General features: G+C 42.9%; 1 protein-coding gene across 5 annotated transcripts in view; it reads right to left on the bottom strand.

Moving 5' to 3' along the window:
- The window catches only part of Dido1 (death inducer-obliterator 1), a 54,414-nt gene that overhangs the window by 18,114 nt on the left and 18,310 nt on the right, over positions 1-17,990 (bottom strand). For 4 of the 5 annotated variants that reach the window (XM_021647409.2, XM_021647428.2, XM_021647399.2 and 1 more), the window contains exons 2-7: positions 16,268-16,442; positions 15,088-15,201; positions 13,386-14,214; positions 12,199-12,520; positions 9,396-9,608; positions 7,684-7,903 (exon numbers count right to left, since the gene is read on the bottom strand). In XM_021647409.2, coding sequence (XP_021503084.1) covers positions 7,684-7,903; positions 9,396-9,608; positions 12,199-12,520; positions 13,386-14,212 — 1,582 coding nt within the window. In that variant the 5' untranslated portion in view covers positions 14,213-14,214; positions 15,088-15,201; positions 16,268-16,442. The remainder of the gene's footprint in view (positions 1-7,683; positions 7,904-9,395; positions 9,609-12,198; positions 12,521-13,385; positions 14,215-15,087; positions 15,202-16,267; positions 16,443-17,990) is intronic. The other variant, XM_021647437.2, reaches the window with a different exon arrangement.

Below are 17,990 nucleotides of genomic sequence, written 5' to 3'. Positions count from 1 at the left end.
AAACAAAAACAAAAAACAAACAAACAAACAAAAAACAAAAAAACAACTATCCTCCACAAACAGCCAACCCCGAGGGTCCTGGATGTTGATCCCTTCCTGTCTGCAAAGGGAACACATTACTTCAATTGTAGTTCACTGGAGACATTGATAAAAATATGTACTGGTGATGTTTGCAATATAGCAAAGATCAACCAGCCTATTTTCATACCAAAAGTCAGATGCTAAAATAGAAGATTTCAATGGCTGTCTATTCCTAATGACTCTAAGCTTCCAGGGTATTTAGTATTTCACATGGATGTCCGCAAAAGAAATCAGCACAGACTTTTTTTCTTGAGGGAGAGCCAGGGAAGCAATGAATACCAGATGCCAAAAGCAGTGATGTCCATTTATACACACTCCCACTCCCACCACCCCTCACAATTCTCTCAGCAGAATAAAATGACAACCTGTCGTTTTAAGTGCTTGTCAAACAGCTTTGGTTTGCATCAAAACTTCTACACGCTAGTAGGTAACCAGTTTAATTAAAATACCACATCAAGGACTCACAAGATGTCTCAAAAAGGCACAGCCTAGGTCATGGAACTGAATGATGCTTATTCAACAAACTGACCAATAGCCCAAGTGGTCAAACGAGGGAAGTTAGTATCTGGGAACATGTAGTTTAGGACTGCTGTCTTACCAGCAAAAAACACCTATGAGATGGCTCATCTAGATAGGTAGTCCTTATACAATGGTGTGCTGGCAAATCCCCCACACTACACAGGCAGTTCCAGCCATGCCTGAAGCATAACATCAAGATCATAGATGAGTACTTTCCATCTTCTGCCCCAGTAATAATTTCCAATAACCAGGAAGGTCAGAGAGCTCAGGGAGGAGCAGAAAACAAATACAAAAGGAAGGTCACTTCAACAAACTGCTCTAGGTATCTAGTGACCCCACCAAGTACTGTCAGACCTGGCTACCAACCTGTTCAAGGGTTGTAACCTGTACCACTGCCATAAGGCTAACTACTAAGTGGCACAGAAAACCCAGATGATGCAAATCTTGTAGGGCGTCTGATCCAACTCCACCCCAATGGCCCTTTGTTAAAAGTGGCCTGTCTGTTCCGAAGCGTGCCAAACCTCAGCCTCAAAGCACTTTAGGGGTCACATCTAGCAAAAACTCTCACATTTTGTTTTTCTAGATGAGGGCAGGAAATATCCAAAGGCAGATTTGTAAAAAAATTAGTACACTCTGAACAATGGTATATACTTTTTTTACTGCCAAGGACCTATTTTTACAATACAGTGTATAAACATTCCAAAACAAGGAGTACAGCAAGCTTCCCATGGATCAAGGTCAGTACCCAAGGACTGTCTGCAGTAGCAGTCTATTTCTAATTCTTGGTTCCAGGGGTATCCAGCAATTAACCGGAAGGTCTAGTTGTTGGGTTATAGGAGTGGGGGCAGGTCAGCACAGACTCTTTTGGTTGAGATGTTGACACTGGGCAGGGGTATGGTAAATCTGTGTATTAGATTGCCAGCTGTCTTCTGGGACTGCTGTAAGAGTGGTCACAGATGGGAGACCTAAATTCAGCTGTCTTCCACTCTACAAAACTAGGTATTACCAGAACCTCAACAAAGCCTCTTCACATAGCAGTGACAATGTGTTTTTCTTTACAAATGTGGACTTCAAAACCACAGGTTCCAAACTCTTGGTTTGATTGTATTTTGGCTATTCCTGACACTCCCAGAACACTTCTGCTGATTTGAGAGCAGTCATAGCCAAATGCCATCTATTACTAATGTAATTCTCTAATTATCACCCAGGAGTCTTAACTCTAGTGGTTTCTGCCCATTTAAGGCCAACTGCCAGGACCCTTTAGCCACACTCCCAGCACTACATGAAAGCTGTTATGTAACTGAATTGGTAAATGTGTGCCATAAATGATAGCTGTCATTAACCATTTACCTGTCAGCACCTTGACACATCAAGCCTTCTTTTACTTTGGAGGGGGTCAAACAGGGCAACAGTTATGCACTGCAACTACTCAAGGGACTGGCATGCTCCTGTAGCCCCTACAGGTAGGAATAGCACTGATACTGATTTAGGGGATCAGTTGCTGCAATGCCAGCAACAGGAGTTCACTTTCATTTTTGAATAGGGCAATAAACGAACTTGTAAACACTTATTCCATTCCCTACCACAATATAGGGTTTCCTTGTACAGACTGGACAAGTGTTCCATCGAGTCCTCTCTTTCAACTGCATAATTTACTTTTAACTAAATAGTAGTGACCAATAACCCTTCTTATAAATAGCACTTAGCACTTTACATTGTGTGTGGCTTTCTCTGCTGGTGAGCAGAGCCATACCTGGTACCACTAGGCAAAGGTTAATGCCTAGTTCCCACCCATCCATCCTGCTAGCTGAGCCATCTTGTTAGAAGCCTCTGCCCTCTTGTGGGGTTAAAAAGGTATTGACCAACATTAAGTGACAGAAGAAAAGGGTCTCCAGTGGTGCTGACCACTACCCAAGGTGAACTGCTGCCAAGATCAGTTCTTTGTAATGGAAACTAAACTGCTTCAAGCTTGACAGAGTACAGGAGATTGTTCTGCATGGGAGCACAACACACTACTCTCACACCGTGGGCTCATTAGTAAGGATGCTACAGCACTGCTGCCCACCAGGTGGCAGTAATGATCCAGAGGAAAGAAGGCATTAGGGAACAAACTGCTCATATGTTCTTCCAGGGAAAAACCCTGCAACCCTCAAGTTGAAACGTAATTGGGGACAGGTTCCAGATGCAGGGCAGGGGTCCAAATCTACAGTCCCAACCATCCCAGACATGCTACTTGGTGACTGCCAGAAGGCTACTACAGTTGTCCCCATGCAGGACACCTAAGGGGGAACTGCTTGAATAGTGACCATGACCAACCAGCACCTGGAAACCAGGACACTAGTTGAATTCTGTGGCTCTGGGCCACATAACATGGGATTTCCCATTGCTTCACTGTACTTTTCAGTGAGGTGGCAGTACCAAGTGGAAATGTTTTTGCTGTTGCTTCTTGAACATACTTAAGTATCTCTAAATAAATATCCCTGTATCCAGACCTCATGCACATGTCATCTCATGATTCAGAAGGAAGGACTTTAAGGGAGAGGTGGCCAAGACTGACACCATCTTCAAAAAACAAGCTATCTTAAAAAAAAAAAAAAAAAAAAAAAAAAAAAAAAAAGCTTATCTTTGTAGCAGTTACTGATTTCCTTTTATATACGAAAATGAGGCCTGGACCAAAAGCAGCACAGGTTAAATTAGAGATGCTCCTCTGATGCCCACTGGGATCACAATGACCCTGTAGAGATCCTCATCCAACTGCTATGTTCTAGGGGATGAAAACCAAGTTTTTTTACTGATGACTTCCATCTTAACGCAGAGAACTCTAAACTTGTAAATTCTCTTAACCATTTTACATAGCATCTTGAAAAGTTTAAGTTAAATCATGTTGGACTGGTAATGCTAATAATTTCTTACATTAAGTCACTGGAATGCAGAGTGGTGAGGACCAGGTGGGTGTATTCTGTCTGCCCACCTATGTGGAAGCGGAGCTGCTGCTTCTCAGATTTCCCCAAACACACCAGGCACAGATGACTTCAGTAAAGTTCATTTTAACCATTATTTCTTTGTACCTAAATTGTTTACTGAAACATGGCAGTAGCATGTTAGAACAATCCATGCATCTTCCCTAGACCCTCCAGACCGGAAGAGTTCAAATTGGGAGGCATAATGGATAACCAGGTGAAGAAAATGCAGCCGGGTACCTTCAGTTCTTGCCAAGCTCTTCCAGGTTTGGAGCAAATCAATGTTGCCCAAACCTTCATTAAAGCAGCAAAGAATCTGATCTGTTTATTCTAACTTTTGGATACCTAAGCATGTTAATTATGTGCATGTTGGTGTGTAGCAAAAGCATTTTACCACTTGACACTAATGAGAATCATGGCAGGCATCTTCAGAGGCGACTTTTGTCCTCTTGACATCAGCAATGGCATCAAGAGGATTTTCTCGGAGTGTTAACCCTTCGACCCACAGCTCTTTTTAAGTTTACAGGAAGGTCATTCAGAAGGTGAAGGACACACACGGACAGCTATAGAACCCTGGAGTATTCTTAGAGGGCTCTCACTTGGCAGGTTCAAGTTAGTGTTATGACCCAATTTTCTCAACAATGGGTTTTTTTCTAAAGATTTATAAAAAGCAAAATAATTTAAAATATCAGGATGTAACTAACAACCTAGTAAGTTTCAACTCTATATTATTAAACAGCTGCCAAGTTTAACCCCCTTAAGCAACAATTTTGCATCCCCCTCTAACAGGAAGGGGCTTGGCTTGGATGTACAAAGCTGTTCTCTTATCCAATTTTATTGCCACTAACAACTCTGGAGGAGACAAACAAACGGCTCATGCAGCTGATAAAACACAGGCCCACCCTAGCTTTAAGTTTCTAGTACCCTCTATAGGGTTCTTTCATGCTCCCATGAAATGTACTCCTGGAATCTCCTCCCCCAGATGCCTTGATTTAAAAAAACAAACACATGTTCTTCCTATCCTACCTACCTCTCCCACCACCTGCTTGCCTGTGCAGGATGCATGCCATCATCAACTTGGAAAATGTTTGTACATGGGTAGGATGCAGTCAATCCCCAGGATTTGTGTTTGTAGGTAGTCAGGGTTTTCCATTAAATCCCCACAGCCAGATGAAATGTCTTGTCAAGATCTATTAAAATACCTAGTGTTTTAAGTCACTTGATGAGCCATTTAGTGAGTCCAAAATACTAAATATTGTGCATACAAGTACCAAATTTTGTTTCAAAACTAATAAACTAGGAATATTTTAGGCAAGTGTTCAGCCCACGTCCCTCCCCCAACAATGGGAGGTGTCAATGAAAAGAAACACAGAAGGATACAAAAATCACGATAGCAGTATCAATCTTTGAGAATTTTTAAAATGACAATTGTTTCTATAAATTGAGGAATTTGTACAGATATTCTAGAAAAAAAAATCAGAGGAACAACTGTGCGTGAAATTGAGTCACCTGCATGTGTAGGAGTGGTTTCCTGTGCAGGCAGCACGCTGTCTGCCTGCATCCATGCGGAGGGCAGCAGCTCGGCTCTGCTCTGCCATGCGTCTTCTCACAGCATTCATGGTGAGCATCCACTTAGGAGATTGTAGAAAGTGTTCCCAGCACTGGCTTCACTTTGAGCCTCCCTCCCTCCCTTCTCCACCCCCTTGTGTGTTCTGTACACAGGCAGCGGGGAGACAAGGCCAGAGTCCTTGGGACAGTTGCACAGATGTGTGGTGCCTTCCCACTATGCAGAATAGGAATCAAAATGGACAGGGCCTGTTTGACAGGCCCTGCCTCAGCAAGAGGCAGAGAAGGGATACTGTTCCTCACTGGTGACACTACTCAGTGTCTGGAAGATATTTACAGGATGAAGGGAAAAATCAGAACTTGTTTAGAAACATGTCCCCAATGCATGTTGTATTTTGAATGTTGGTCAATACTGAGATGCTGGTATGTTGGGAAGACTTCTCATTTGTTAACTCGTCCCACTTTCCTGCCCCTGGAGCCCATCAGCACCACTGAGGAACAAGCCGATGTGTAGGGCAGAAGAGGTCCGAGAAGAACCCCGGAGCACAGGCAAATGGTCACCTTGTTGAACCCTGGGAAGCCTTCCATCTCCCCGACTTCATGGAAGGGAGACAGAAGACAGTACTCAGATTTAAGGCCCACTATTTTCCATCTTCCTCACCAATCTTTTTCCAGTGCACAGGGCCTTCTGTAATGCCAGTCAATATACTTACCAGGGTCTGAAACTAAAACTAGAGATTCAACTGCTTCTAAAGTGAGACCCTGAGTCAGAACTTCAAGACCATGTTTTCCATTCTGGGCACATGGATAAAGACGACCTGAGTTGTAATCATTCTTCAGCTTCCAAGACTGACTGTACTGTCAGGTCTACAGACACTAGTAAGCACTTGAACCCTATACTTGGCAGGCCTTAACCTATTTTGAGAGGTAGTACTTGGCTCTAAGCCTACTCATTAGCTTACAGCGCTGCTATTGTAGAGCTGCTATAACTGGAAGGACACCCGAGACCTGTCATCTGCAAACACAAAACCCACTACTCAACTGCCTAAAGTGCACTAAGGCCTGCCATAATGCAGCAGAGTAGGCTAATTTACTCCGTTTCTTGGGTCTTTATACATCCTTTCCTCCACTTGTCCTAAAGAAAAGATCTCACTCTGCAACCCCAACTGGCCTAGAACTCAATCCCCTTCTCTCCACTTCTCTAGTGTTAGGACTCTAGGCCTACACCACCATGCACAACTGCATTTTCACTTTGTGAACCTACTTGCAAAAGGCTCCTCTAATTTGATAAAAGGCTACTAAGAAATGTAGCATGTTCGTATTTGTGAATTCAGGGCTCTTCAATCCTGTTACGCTTTCTAAAAAGGTACAAGATGCACTAGTGGGGATGGGGTAATAGATCAGTTAGTAGTACTTATCTAGTCGAATGCATGAAGTTCTGGGTTTGATCCCCAGCACCACATGCCTGTAACCCCAGCACCCAGGAAGTAAAAACAGGAAGACCAGAATTTCAAAATCATGAGTAGGAATGCAGCTCGGTGGTAGATCACTTGCCTAATAGGCCCCGATTTCACACCCCAGAACACAAATCAGGTGCATGCCTGTACATTCCAACACTCTTTATAGGTGGAGGCAGGAGAATCACAAGGTCAAGGTCATCCTCAACCTCATAGCAAATTTAAAGCCAGCTTGGGCTATAAGAGCCCCTGTCTGGGGCTGAGGGTTGGAAGAGATGAAACAAAACACTATCAAGAGAACACAACTAAAAATTCATTTGAAACCACTGTATAAAAAAGTACTGTGTAGAGCAAAGGGCTATGAAACAAGAATGGCTTCAACTTTTGTGATCTGGGGTTTCAAAAATTTACTCAAATTATCGCCATTTCATCTACTTGAAATCTGGAGCAGACTAATTTAAAATATATAAGAGGAACCTGAAAGCAACTACCCACTATTCTCCTTGGATGAGGACACTGCCCTAAGTGTGAGGTCAACATGATTACTCACCATGGGGTCTAAGCAGCAACAAATGACCTTCAAAATGTGAAACTGTTTATGTAGTTATGTAAATGTGAAATAGATGAAAACTGTCTGCCTATCCTTTCAAAAATGCCCTACCTCATACAAAAATAATTTTTTTGCTATAGAAGAGTAGTGATGATTTCATGTGCAGAAAGTAGATAATGTGGAAAAATTCCTCATGGTTTATGCAGGGCTGTCCTGTGAGAAAATGATGTCTGCATAATACTGATGTAGTCCCATCCTGTTGAGAGCAGTGCAAATACTTACCAAAGCCTGAACCTGAAATAAATTGTCTCCAATGTTAAGACACTCAGTAGTGAGGCCTACAAACTCTTTAGGAAACACCCAGAGAAGCTCCACAGGTTAGGCAGGATGGCCTGGGGTCCAGAGGCATCTTGGTATTTGTTTCTGGCTGGCAGTAAGTTGCTGGCTACCAGCAGCACTAGAACACCCAGGACTCCAGTCCTAGATAGGCCCTGGCAGCCATCCAGATGGTGAAAGGGGTCTGGGAAGCCAGCCTTTGGGTGATACGTACATTTACTCAATAGGGTAGGTGAAAGTGCAGTGGGCTTCTCAGACTTCTCAGGCTTCACAGCGTTGTAGTTGTGGTCACTTGCCCACGATGGTGTGGTGCTTTCACAGGCTACCTCCTTCCCTGATGTTTCACTCCTGGGAGCCACCATCACTTTCTTCAGTGGGTTTTCTTTTTTCTCTGAAGCTAGTCTCTTGTGCACAGAAGAGATTTTAATCCCCGCCTGGATAATCAGTGAAATCCCAAATTATTAAAGTCTGAAGTGACACTTTTGCTTCAATGACCAATTAAAGACATGATATGCCTTTTATTTTAGAATCTGAAGACCCTTCAAGCTAGGCAGAGTCCTATAATCTTTTCATGGCTACATCTACACATCAAATTTTGGTTTCTTTGTATGTTATATAAATATGCTTTTGTTTTAATTCCATGTATGGAATTGTATTTGGGCCTGTTTGTCTATACCTGTTGTCACATGTGGGGTATGATCTTTGCCAGATGTTAACAGCCTTTCACATGAGGCACAGAGGAGTGTGGTCTAGGACTCAGGAGTATATATATGAAGCTGAGAAAGAGACTGGGAGGTGTTCTGTGTGGCATTCAGTGTTGGTGTGCCGCAGTTTGGAGAGACAGAGACCAAAGACAGTGTGGCTGCTATTTGGAGCAGACAAACTGAAACGCTTTAGAGTGCAGCGGCATGGAGGACCCTGCTAGCTGCATCTGCAGCTGATAGAGTTTGGTATAGGGCCCTAAAATAACCCCTTGGCCTAACTGGCTGAGAGAAGTTAAAGGGGTCTGCGACCCTTCTACCCACTAACCTTTTTTTTCTCTCCTACTTAAAGCTGGGGGGTTGGTAGAAGGGAGGTAGAAACCTAAAAACACTAAATAAGAGCTTTTTAAAAGACCACTACAGGTGGCCTTCTGCTATAGTAACCCTTAGCATTCCTTTGTAACATCTGGTTAATGTGAAGGTTCTGGACCCAGATCTGTCTGTGATACAGCCGAGGCATGAGCCCCTCCTGGCAAGGTAGTGAAACAAGCTAAAAACAAAATGGAAAATGCCCACCTGTGGGCATGGGGACAAATAGTATTTGTATTCCCAGTGAAAAATCTGTCCACTGGGAAACTGTGGCTGGATCCCATATGCTCCAGCTAACCACATACTGTACAGAGCAACTACTTTTGAAGATGGAAAATGAAAGACTTGAAAATAAAAACTATGTCATGTGGACAGGCTTGGTGCAACAGGACTGTAACCCCAGTTGATTGGGAAGCTAAGGGAAAAAAATTCCAAGTTCAAGTCCTGCCTGCACTATAGAAATTGCCTTTCAAACAAAAGAAACACTCCCCCAAGGGGTATGTAGAAACCATAAAGACTGTTTGCATGCTAGGCACTCTACCACTGTGCTATCTTTCACAGACACAGCGCCTTGCCCCAGAACCTTATGTCCCTATTTAAATGTCAACTGGACTTTGCACAAAGCTGTGTGGTCCACATCCTGAGGTCTTCAAAAGAGCCATATGCTTGCTTGTTTTACTATATACCTGTTAGCTAATCCCTTCGTGAAAGGGGAAGAGGTAAGGAAAATGAGATCTAGATTTTGTTGACAACTGTTGTTCCCTGCATTCCTTAAGCAAACAGAAACAAGACTATGATGAGTATTTCTCAAATACTTCTTGTTTCAATTGTCCAAAGGCGACTTTGGTCAGCTTACCTGAACACTGCATTTTGGAAGATTGAACTTTTCTGGCTTCATCTTGACCTTTTCCTTGGGTTTTGGTTTTTGTTCTTTACCTGAACTTAGAAATCTCATGGTAGCTGCAGCGTGTTTGAGAATGCAATCATTACTGCAGTACACGGAATCAGGCTGTGCTACATTGGAACACCCAGGACCAATGCATTTAGCAGCACCAGGAGCCTCTACGACCTGCAGAATGAAACAGGTGACTTCAGACAACATATGTGGTGGACAATAGTAGTCAGTGCTCAGTGACAGCACTATTGATGGTCACTGTAATTGAGATACCAGCAGTATTTCTAGCCTGAAACTTGCTATGCAGACCAGGCTGGCCTTGATTTTAAGACATTTGCCTGCTTCTGCCTCTCCAGTTCTGGGACTAAAAGTGTAAGGTGTATACAAGTATGGCTGGCTCTAACATGTTTCATATGAAAAAAAAATGTATCGTTTTTATTCATTAGCTGTGCATGATGGCATATATTTCCTCTTTGATGTCCCTGGCACATAAGCTCTGGACACATGGGAGCTTCAGAGCTACATGCTTGCCATAGAAAACATGTCCAGGTCCCAAATGAGGTAAAAAAAAAAAAAAAAAAAAAAAAAAAAATTCAGAGAGGGGCTGAAATGTTATCTCAGAGAATGCCTTTACAGAACAAGTTTGGTTGTTAGAACCCATGTCAGGCAGCTCACTGCCACCTCAGACTTCTGGGCTCTGAGGGTATCTATACTGTATACATTATTCCCTCCCCTCCCCCAATACACACACAAAAAATAAGCCATTATGAAAAAAAAAAAGCCAAATGTAGATTTAATGAGGTACAAATTATTTTCTTAAAAATTTTAGTTACATTGTGTGTGTATGTGTGTGTAGGAGTACACATGTGTACAGCTGAGTCAGGCTAACTTTCAGGAGTCAGTCCTGTCCTTTTACCATGTGGGATCTTAAGATTAACCTCAGGTAATCAGATTTGATGGCAAGTGCCTTTACTCAATGAGCCATCTTGGAGGCCCAGGTGAAAATTTCTTTTTGTAATTGTTAAGGAATTGAAAATTCCTTTATATGTATGGGTGTTTGCCTACGTGTATGCCTAGCTATACACAGTGCCACAAGTCATTAAGAAGGCATCAGATTCCTTGACACTTGCATTACAGATAATAGTGATTTGGGCACTATAAATTGAACCCAGTTCCTCTTGAAGAGCACCTATTGTTCTTAATCACTGAGCTACCTCTCCAGGACCCCAGGAGAGTGGAAAGATTTTTTTTGTTGTTGCTGTAGTCTTGGCTAGCCTGGAACACAGGCAAATATGCAAACCGTGTGCGTGTGTGACTTAGGCAAACACATAAACGCTGTGTGTGTGTGAACCAGGCAAGCCTTGGATTCATAACGCCTCCAAAGTGTGGACTTCACCACACCCAGTCTTCCGGTGAAAATTCTTGAGAAAGTGTGCAATTCCCTAAGAGCAGAGATCCACTGTTGGTTCTGGAAAAAAGGAAGCTCCTTTTTTTTGGTGTTGGGGGGAGGGGAGGCTATTTGCCAAAAGACACAGGACACTCAAATACACACTTCAGATAAGGAGTGACCATTTGGACCACCTAGTTTTAAGTTGTCAGAAATAATGAATGGAACATACGCCTTAGAAAGACTCATCTCCAGCTATCTAATGAGACCACAGCCCTAGCCAGGCTGAAGCCTTGGAAGACCCTCTGCCCTAGGGGTCCAGGCTCCAACCCATGGAGACTGGGAGTAGGAATTGTAAGCTAAGTCTGTACCACAACAGCACAAACAAGACACTGGCAATAGCACATACAGATGTCTCTGCTTACAACTTCTAATGTTATATTGAAGGAAAAGATAAGTACACATTAACATGCCCCTTACACTGACTTAAGCAAAATGTCAGTTTTTAGGTTAAATATTTAATATAGTTGCTTTTTTTCTACCAAATCTAAGTTTACAAAAAAAACAAAATTCATGCCATGTCTAACATACTGGCAATAATAAAAATATCAAATTGACAACTTCTTTGAATAAGTGGTACTAACAGCACACTAATGCAGTTGTCACTCTTTTACCCTGCAACACACAGTGTTATCTAGACTGTAGTTTCCACAGACTCTATACCTGCTGGAGGGCAGGCTATAGAGGTCTGGGATCCAGTCAAAACACACTTAATGGTGGTACCCCTGAGACAGGTGATGCACATGATGAGAACAGGAGATAGTTCTGCTAGTCTTAGTTCATGGGAAACATGATAGTCAAGGCCCCATAAGCCAACCTAAATCAAGTAGGAAGAATGAAGAAAACACTGGGCACAGAGAGAAACAACACAATGAGTACAGGCCACGATGCTAAGAGTGGAGGATTAAGTGCCATCTCTCTCTCAGTAATTTTGCCAGCACTCAAAAAATGTAACACCAAGAACATATGAAAAGGTTAATTTTTTTTCTACAAACTTTCCTGTTAAGGAAGGGACCATTAGAGTATGGTGTTGGTGGTACATACCTACATTCCTAGTACTAAGAAAGCTAAGGCAGAGGGAGTACAAACTGAGGCCAAGCTGAGTGACATAGACACATCCATGCAAAAATGCCATAAAGATGATACACGATGGAAACAATAGCAGGCTGTTGGGTTGCAGGGCTCAGAACCGTATCAGATACAGCATCTACCTCACAAAAGCCTAGCTATCCCAATGAAAAGGCACCTGCCTAGTCTTGGTGTTTTCACCAGCAGTAACTCTGACATTTGAGCTTGCCATGGTCGACAAATACTTACAGGCTGGAATATCTTGAGTTTTTTCTTGCCGCTGGGGTTTGCCGCCTTTTCAATTCTACCCTTTATCCCCTGGTCTTCACCAGACTTCTGTTCTACTATCCCTATACTTGTACAGTCTGTGCCATCAGCACCTACAGATCTGCACCCAGCATCCTGCTCGTCAGTGGCGCTGGCACTTGTCTCATCCTGCACTTGCAAAATGGTGCAATTTGGGCAGATGTAGTCTTCCCCATTCCTTTCCAGAAGCCGCCCTCGGGCCTCAGAAATACCCACACAGTCACCATGGAACCACTCCTCACATCGATCACAGCAGATCATAAACCTGAAATGGGAAGGGTATGTGGTTATGGTTCAACGTATCACCAAGTAAAAAAATTTAATATTCTATTATGAAAAGCAAGCAAATAATGTGAGAAATGATTTGTTAGCAGAACTCCAAGTCTACTTCATCTTTTTTCATTTTCTATTTATTTTCTTTTTGAGACAGGATTTCTCATGTCTCAAACTCCCTATGTCACTAAAGATGATATTGAATTTCTGATCCTCCTGCCCCTAGTGAAAGCTGAGATTAACATGTATATGCCACTACACCATTCTATGAGGTACTGGGGATCAAACCCAGGGCTTCATGCCTACTAAGTAAGCACTCTACACCCTAAGCTACATCCTTAGCCTTCATCTTTTGGCTGGACCACTTTAAGAGTGAACTAGAGGCTTTAGAGTATTTTCACGCAGCAGCAACTTCATCCCCTAACAATCCCACAGGGATGACCCATTACTACTTGGCAGCCAACTCAAGCATAGGGACCACACTGGGTGCAGTCATGTCCTGAGTAATACTCCCATAGGATCTTTGGGAGAGATGGTTCTCACCCATCTAGTGTCCACTAGTTGCACCTGGCTTGAGAGACTGACGCAGTGAGCTTTTCATTTCACGCTGGACACACTGACTGTGAACAATTGACCATAGGTGGGTGCCGCAGTAGAGAGGGTGGCTCTAGGCAGTCCATATGAATGCACTCCTTTTGTTTCTTTTTCACAGACACATTCATCATTTTTCAATAAGCCAACTGCTTGGCAAGCCCAGCTTAAAGCTCTTTGGCATCAAAGCAAATGGGAATTCTCTCGCTGTTTCCATCCCTTGGATCTCTCTGAAAATGAGCCACAGGTTCCCTCCCTCCACCTACCTGTTATTGTGAGGCTGGCGGCAGATGCAGTACAGGGCATTGGGGTCGTAAACCTCACACTCAGGCTTTGGTTTGCCCGCATCCCTGGGGCCTTCCTCTTTACTTCCCTGAGTTGCTTTCCCCTCTGACTGATTTTCTCTGTCATCTTTCTCTGACTGGGACACTGGTCCCTGACTAGCCTCAGGCTCCTGCTTACAGAGAGATATGTCCTCATCAGCACTGCCTGTTTGGACACTCCCCGTTTCAGCAGGGTCCTCCTCTCGGCGCTTCTTCCTCAGGCGATTCTGAATGCCTCTCAAGGGCCTCTCCACAGGTTCTTGTTCTCTCTTTCTTCGAAGGCGGTTCTGCAGTTCCTTCAAAGTAAGGCCATCGCTGTCACTGTCAGAGGTGTCTTCTTCCTCATCACCTTTTGCCTTTTCAGAAGATGCAGGATGTTCCTTCCCTGAGGAACCAGGTGCAGGGCCACTTCTGATCTCAGAACTGCTTTCAACGCTCCCCTCTGAGGCTGTTTCCACATCAGTGACTGTGGAGGATGTGGGCTCACTGGAATCCTCCAGGGAGACTGGCACACTCTTTCTCCCTCGGCGGCGAACTGTAGTAAGGAACTCTTCTACCCTCTCGGTGCGCTTAGGCTGCCGTCCACTTCGGCGCAGGGAAAGGCTATGCTGTTGTGCTGGTTGCTCACTGGGGTCCACCTCGGTGTCTCCTGCACCCTCACGTTTGGCAATTGTGGTTCTTCGAAAACCCCAGGTTTTCCTGAACTCTTTACTGGTGGGTTTGATAGCCTTGGGTGCTTCCTCATTGCTCAGGTGCTCTTTATCATCCATACCTAATGATAAAAGGTAATCACACTGTGACCAACAAACCACCACGCCACCATACCATGTAGTCTTGGGTGGTGTACCAGAGGCACCTAGTGAGTTCCCCTTACCAACAGTGGCATTTTCTTACAGGAGCAGAGCTGCACATGAACTAAATGCTTCTGACCATTGTTTTCTATGGTGTGTATGTGAGATATAAGTTAACTTATGAAAAGATTCTAAGTTATGCAGCAAATGTTCTACAGAAAATAATCCAGGCAAGAGAGTGAACAAGATGGGTAGGAAGCTATTAAGTGAAGGCAGTCCAAGCAGCATGAGAACAGTCAATGAGGGCAACACATATGTAAGTGGTGTTAGAGGCCACACCATTCTTAAGGGATTCTGTAAAGTCAGGCTGCCCAGGACCATTAGTGAGCACAGGGCACATGATGTGTGCCACTTCTGGGCCTGCCAACAATAAGTCGGGGCAAGTATGTCTGGGGCTTTGGCACTGGCTTTTTAAATTCTCATCCAAGGCCTAGTCTAGGAGAGATAAGACAGTGCCTTGAACACACTAGAGCCAATTGAGCATAGAGTAACTCTTGTGGACACCAGTAAGAAGAACCACCCAGATTCCTGACCACAGTTTAGTTTGTTCTAAGCAACAGCTTCTAGGTATATTACTGCCCAAGGATCCTCCTGTCTGTCTGTCTCCTAGGGTCTTGCTACTACTATGCGGCAAAGGTCAGCTTTTAGCATTGTGTGGTGACCCTCACGCTTTAGCATCCCAAGTACTGATTTACAGAATGTACCACCACCACACACATACAGGTCTTTCATTTTCTTTCTAAAAGATGAAATCTTCATTATTTAAAATGACAAAATTGGAAAAAAGGGTATACCTTGAGAATTCTTTTTCTAGCTGTCCAGGCTTTAATCGCATTTAAATGTTAGTGATAAATGATCTTACTGCATGTTCCATCTTAGGGGAAGGACTGGCATTTAAAACAAAAACCCTAAAAATGCAAAACACAGAAAATTTAAAATTATCAGTACCCTAAATATTGCTTTCCTTCCTAGCAGTTACTAAATAATTGTTACTCAGCTCTAGGGGCTGCCTAGCACTGATCTTTATCACCCTATAACCTTGGCCTTCAGGTCACTCAAAGCTGCTGAGTGAAGAAATCACTTTAGTTCCCTCTCCTAAAATGTGAAAGCCAGAACTCAACCAAGTCACATACCAAAAGTAGTTCTTGAGTCACAGCACAACTCTGCAGACTGCCTGGACACCAAGGACAGACACAATGGCATAAAGCAACTGTCAAGAGGAGCTGGCTTCATTAAGGCTGAGGTGTGCTCCATTTTCTTTATCTTTTTAGGGACTGGGACTCACCATGTAACTGACTGGCCTAGAACTTCCTATATAGGTCAGGCTGGTATTAAAGATGTCATCACCATAGCCACCTGCTATATTCCTTTTAAATATATATAGCTGGGGCAGGAGAGGGGTTCAGCAGTTAAGAACACTGTTTAGGAACTGGGCATGTTTGATTCCTAGCACTAACAAGAGAGCTAATAACTGTTATTCTCGCCTCAGTCTCTTCTGGCCTCTGTGGGCATTGCTACAGGTAAAGTATCTATACACAGAAAAGTTAAATTGGTTTAGAGGGAGAAAAAAAATAAATACACACAGCTGAGTAAATATCAAACTGTACCTACGAGAATGGCTTATTCATTCTAGTTAGAAAGTATGTCCTTGATGTTTAGGCAAAACCAGTTTTGCACCAAAACAATGTTTTAAGATTAAGCTCCTATTTTAACCACTGAGCCACACTCCAGATACAGGCTGCAGCAAGATGGCTGTATCCTCATTTCAGGCAACACTGCATCTCTACTCAGAGGGCAGTCCAGGAGCCACCCTGCCCAGCCTTCCAAGGTGAAAACAATGAGTCAAAATTTTAACAATGGCTATTCATTAACACCCCCCCAAAAAGTGCTAGAATAAAAAATCTGATACTTTAGATTATTAAAAATATAAATGCTACATTATAGTTATTTCTTTATACAAATAATATCACTTACCTGTGTAAAACTGAGAGCTTGGAAACCTTTGGCTGAAATCCTACATATAATAAAAAGCTGGGGCCAGGTCCAGCAGATAGGCAAGCCTCACCGTTGTCAGTCAGCGCATCAATGAGAAGGTCCCGGAGCTCCCAAAAAGCAAAGGGGCAGTATAAACTGCTTCTTGAGCAAGCTCCTACAGGAAAGGAGAGATGTATCACAGGTCTTAAGCAGCTGTGACTAAACCACACACCACCAACAAAAGCAAATTCTATTTAATCTATTCTGAGTGACCTACAAAGATATCTTAAGAGTAGAGAAGTAGTCACACTGGTATACTCTGAAATAAGAGCACCAGGCAAGAGTCAAAAAGTCAAAGTCAAGGTGAGAAGAGGGCTCAGTGCATCAGCTGCTTCTGAAATCAATTAACAGCCCATCATAAAGCAGACCCAGCACAAAGAAACCCAAGGCTGAGCAGAGAAACACAAAAAGTAGAAAGGCTGAATAGTAAAATTATGTTATGTAATCGTTTTTTAAATCTTAGTAGTATACAAATATCATATGTTAATTTAAAATGTAAGAAATTTAGAGTTCTAAATTTATGTCTACATCAATGTAATGTGGTGATATATGTATATTTGAGAGCCAGGTAGGGTGGCACATATCTGTCTGTAATCCCAGCACTCAGAGGCTAAAGCAGGCAAAAGATGAGTCTGAGGCCAGTCTAAGCTACACAATGAGTCTGTGTCTCAATCTAAAATAAAATACAAATAAACAAATTCAACAAGTCTCTTCTTTCCTATTTTATACAATCACAATCTCTCTCCAGATGCCTTTGTTTTTAAGCTAGGGTCTTTTAAGCCACAAGGGCCAGAGCCAGCAATTCTGAGCAGAACCCATCTCTTACCTCCTTTCTCTGCCTGACTCCAACTGCCTTTCAGCTAACTGTGGTCTCCCTAGTAACCCAAGACAAAGAGCAAACATTCCATGTATCCTTAAAGTGACAAAGACCTTTTTAGACCTCATGTCCACTCCATGTAGCTACAGGAGGTAATTAGTTTCCATCACATGGGAAGCTAGCCACAAAAGCCAACTTTAAGAGTTTAGAAACTACTGGCTGGCCTGGGCCACAGGACCTGGGTTGGATCTATACAGCAACTCAAAAACTAAATAGACAACAAATCAAGAGTTTTCTCAGAGTATAGGAAAACAAACACTAACACTGACTCCTTAGAAAGGCAAAAAATAAAATCACAATAATCTCAGGAATGCAAATCAGTTAAAAAGATTCAACTTAGAGGGACTGGAGAGATGGCTCAGCAGTTAAGAGCACTTGTTGCTCTTTGCAAGAGAAACCGGGCTTGGTCCCCAGCACCCACATACTATTCATAATTCCAGTTCCAGGGTATCCTCAGGAAATCAACACCCTTATCTGACCTCCACAAGCAACAGGCACATATGTAGTGCACCAACATACCTGCAGGCAAAACACTCATACACATAAAATAACCTAATTTTTTTTTCAATTTATAGATGGGAATGTAGCTTACCGGCAGTGTCTACCTAGCATGGATTAAATCCCCAACAATGAAGTGAAAAGTTAACCCGAAAAATAAACACGTTTCTAAGGATTTAGAATAGTCCTTAATATTAGTAAGAAGTAAAAATGCAGTTATTCCTGCTAAGTAGAATGAAATAGAAGACACTTGTAACGGATTATTCCGTATTTGCAAAATTTTTCATA

Source organism: Meriones unguiculatus, chromosome 4 (assembly GCF_030254825.1).
Source record: "Meriones unguiculatus strain TT.TT164.6M chromosome 4, Bangor_MerUng_6.1, whole genome shotgun sequence".
In the NCBI taxonomy this organism is placed as follows: Eukaryota; Metazoa; Chordata; class Mammalia; order Rodentia; family Muridae; genus Meriones; species Meriones unguiculatus.
The sequence above is the reverse complement of the archived record's forward strand: the minus strand, read 5'-3'. Positions and strand labels throughout refer to the sequence as shown.